Below are 2,928 nucleotides of genomic sequence, written 5' to 3'. Positions count from 1 at the left end.
AGAAGAAGCTGGCTGCTTTACATTAACACTAGCAAGTTTTTACAAGCAGCCTCTACACCATCAAGATGTCTTACTGCCTTTGTTGAAGGCAGGCAACAAGGAGTCAAGAGACGTCAGAAATTTTATATCACCAAATGATTCTATAAGCAAGTTGTGAGGTTGTTCATTTCACTGTGAAAACTGGTTAGTCCCATCTGCCAGGATAGTTGGAACATAAGCTGTGTATTACCCAGCATTTCTTAATCCTCTTGCAAACATAAAAAAAAAATAATGTAAAAAGAGAATAATCACTTTCTGCCTCACACATACCTTTGCTCCTCACACATCAATTTCAAGGCATAAGAGCTAAAAAAAATCTTTAATAAATCATTTTAGAGAGACTGCCTATCACACAGGATAACTACATGTTATTTTTCAGTCAAAATAATCAAGCTACATCATGAATTTTTCATCAGTCTACTGTGGAACCCATGAAAGGTTTAAAAAAGTAATTATGTGCAAGTAATTATATTAAACACGATTATCCATTATTAACCATCTCACAACCACAGGACAATGAGTACTAGTTTGTTATCGAGTGACCAGATATCAAGTCTTACTCTTTTAGCAGAGAGGCACTTCAGTGTGATATTTGTGTCACGCAAGCTACTGACTTCAGCTGTCAGCACCAACACTGGATCATAGTTCACCTCCAGACACCTATACACTGCTTTGATAAGCAGTTACATTCTTCTCAAAGCCAGAGCTCACTGACATAGAGTGCCTCAGTGGTGGTGTACTTCATCAGGAACCAATGCCTGAGCAGTTTCATTGAACTGAAACACCATTTGTTCTTTGACTTTTATTAAGTTCACTTAGGTTGACTAAATGAGCTTCCCTAAAGTAAACAGGATTATAAAATATCAGGATGATTCTATCTTTATGTGCTCCATAGAAACAAATACTTAGTTCAACTAGAAAACTTTAAAAATGACTTTAGATACAAAAGTGTAACAACTGTTGTACTGCGCGATACATCTTTATATAATCACTAAGCTCATGAAATTAAAATTTAAAAAGTTTTTGCACCATCAAGAACAGCCAACAAGTCCTGAACCTCCATTCTTTACGCATCCTTTATCAGAGTAAACTGAAACTTGGGAATGCTTGGGATTCAAAATACCCTGAGCACATACTAGTGCAACACCACAAAGCATACATAACCCATCAGAAAAGGGGAAGGGGGGAAAGGGAAAAAAAAAATAGCAAGAATCAGATGGTGCTTTATTATACAAGCATGAAAATAAGTTCCTTTGGAAAATAACTTCTTGGGTGGACTTCTGGACCAGTGAGGTAGCCCAATGGGAGAGAGAAAAAAAAGTGGAAGTGGAACTTGGTCCCCACGCGTGATACCTGCCAGGCGGTCCCATCCCGGGGCGAAGCCGGGGCCCGGCAGGCCGCCCCCCTTGCGGCGGGAGGCCCGGCGCCGCCCGAGCGGGCCGTAAAGTGCAGCAGCAGAACACGATCCAGACAAAAGCAATGTAAACAGGTGACTGATACCGGTCTCTTTGTCCGCACCGCGGCCAAGGTGAGGCGCGGGGAGCGGAGCCCCCGCAGGCTCAGGACGGTGCTACGGGGAAGCGGCGCACCCGCACCACGGGGGAGAGGTCCACGCCGAGGATCCGCTGCGCCCGCCGCCGCGCCGCCGCCAGGCTCCGCCGGTTCCACATGCTGCCCCGCACACGGATGGTGGGGAACGTGGTGAGGCGGGGGGTTGCCGCCTTCCAGATCTCCTCCAGCGACTTGCCGCCGAACGGCTCCCAGGCGGCCGCCGCCGGGCTGCCCTGCTCGCTGTCCGCCTGCTCGCCCGGCGGCGGAGGCGCCTCCGCCGCCGCCTCCTCCTTCTCCTGGGTGCGGGGGCCACCGGCCGCGGGCCGCTGCCTGCCCCGTTCCCTCCTGCGGCGCCGCCGCCGCCGCCGCCGCTGGGCGCTGCCGCCCGCCGCCCCGGCCCGGCGCTTGGCGTCGGCGGCCGGGAGGCGCCGCTTGCCGGCGCGGCGGCGAGGCCGCTCCGAGGGCGGCGGCGGGTCGGGGACGACGGCGCGGCAGGAGGAGTATCCGTAAACGTCCTTACTGCGGAGGATGACCGGGGAGAACTCGTGCTTGAGGCTGCAGAGGAAGTTCCACAGCTCCGAGTCGGAGCTCATGAACTCCGTGGACTTGGGCATGAAGAGCTTGAGGGCGTCGCCCAGCGCCTTGGTACCGGCGAAGGAGACCTGCGAGCGCGAGTACACAACTTTCTCCGCCTCCCCCTCCAGCCCCCAGGCGGCGGCTGCCGGTTCGCCGCCGCCTGCCCCTGTCCCTGCTGCCGCCGCCGTCGCAGCCCGGGCTCCCACGGCCGCCGCCGCCGCGGCGCTCCCCGCTTCTGTGTTCATCTTCCCGGCTCCTCTCTCCAGCGCCGCCTGCTTCCTACTGCGGGTCATGGAGGCAGCGGGACGGCGTGGCGGGACAGACGCCGAGAAGGCAGAGCGGAGGCAGTGCCGAAGGCAGGTTCCGGCCGCCGCTGGGCGCCCGCCGGGTGTGAGCAGCGATCGATGTCCTGCGCCCAGCACAAAATGGCGCTTTAAACTCCCGGGCGGGGCTTGCGCGTGCCCGCCCCCCCCTGCGCCGCCCGTTGGCCCGTTCGAAACGCGTCGGGCGGGCCCGGCCCCGCCCCGCCGGGGGTGGTGGCAGTGGGGGCGGGAGACGGGAGCCCACTGCTCCCGAAGCCCCCAGATCTCGAAGCCGCCTGCCCCCGGAGTCTGGTCCGGCGGGGTCTGCCAGTCCGGCGCGGCATCGAACCGCGATCCCCGCGTCTCCAGCTGGTGGCCTCTTCCCTCAGGGAAGGGCGCGAGGCCTCCGCGTGGCGGGGTGAGCGCGTGCCCGCATGGCGCCTCGCTGAGAGGTGAGGAT

At 56.8% G+C, this 2,928-nt stretch overlaps 1 protein-coding gene across 1 annotated transcript; it reads right to left on the bottom strand.

The window, feature by feature from the left end:
* Positions 1 to 339: 339 nt before the first annotated feature.
* Positions 340 to 2,600, bottom strand: CCDC71L (coiled-coil domain containing 71 like). The gene has a single exon (XM_088055910.1). The coding sequence runs from the start codon at positions 2,457 to 2,459 to the stop codon at positions 1,599 to 1,601; it is 861 nt and encodes a 286-aa protein (XP_087912036.1). The 5' UTR covers positions 2,460 to 2,600; the 3' UTR covers positions 340 to 1,598.
* Positions 2,601 to 2,928: the final 328 nt, after the last annotated feature.

This window comes from Pseudopodoces humilis, chromosome 5 (genome assembly GCF_049639895.1).
Source record: "Pseudopodoces humilis isolate 2021_Gansu_Grassland_sample_001 chromosome 5, ASM4963989v1, whole genome shotgun sequence".
In the NCBI taxonomy this organism is placed as follows: Eukaryota; Metazoa; Chordata; class Aves; order Passeriformes; family Paridae; genus Pseudopodoces; species Pseudopodoces humilis.
This window is presented reverse-complemented; position numbering and strand designations above follow the sequence as displayed.

What these genes read in the sequence shown, in the direction of transcription:
- CCDC71L (XM_088055910.1), bottom strand. Translation starts at nt 2,459, where the DNA reads ATGACCCGCAGTAGGAAGCAGGCGGCGCTGGAGAGAGGAGCCGGGAAG.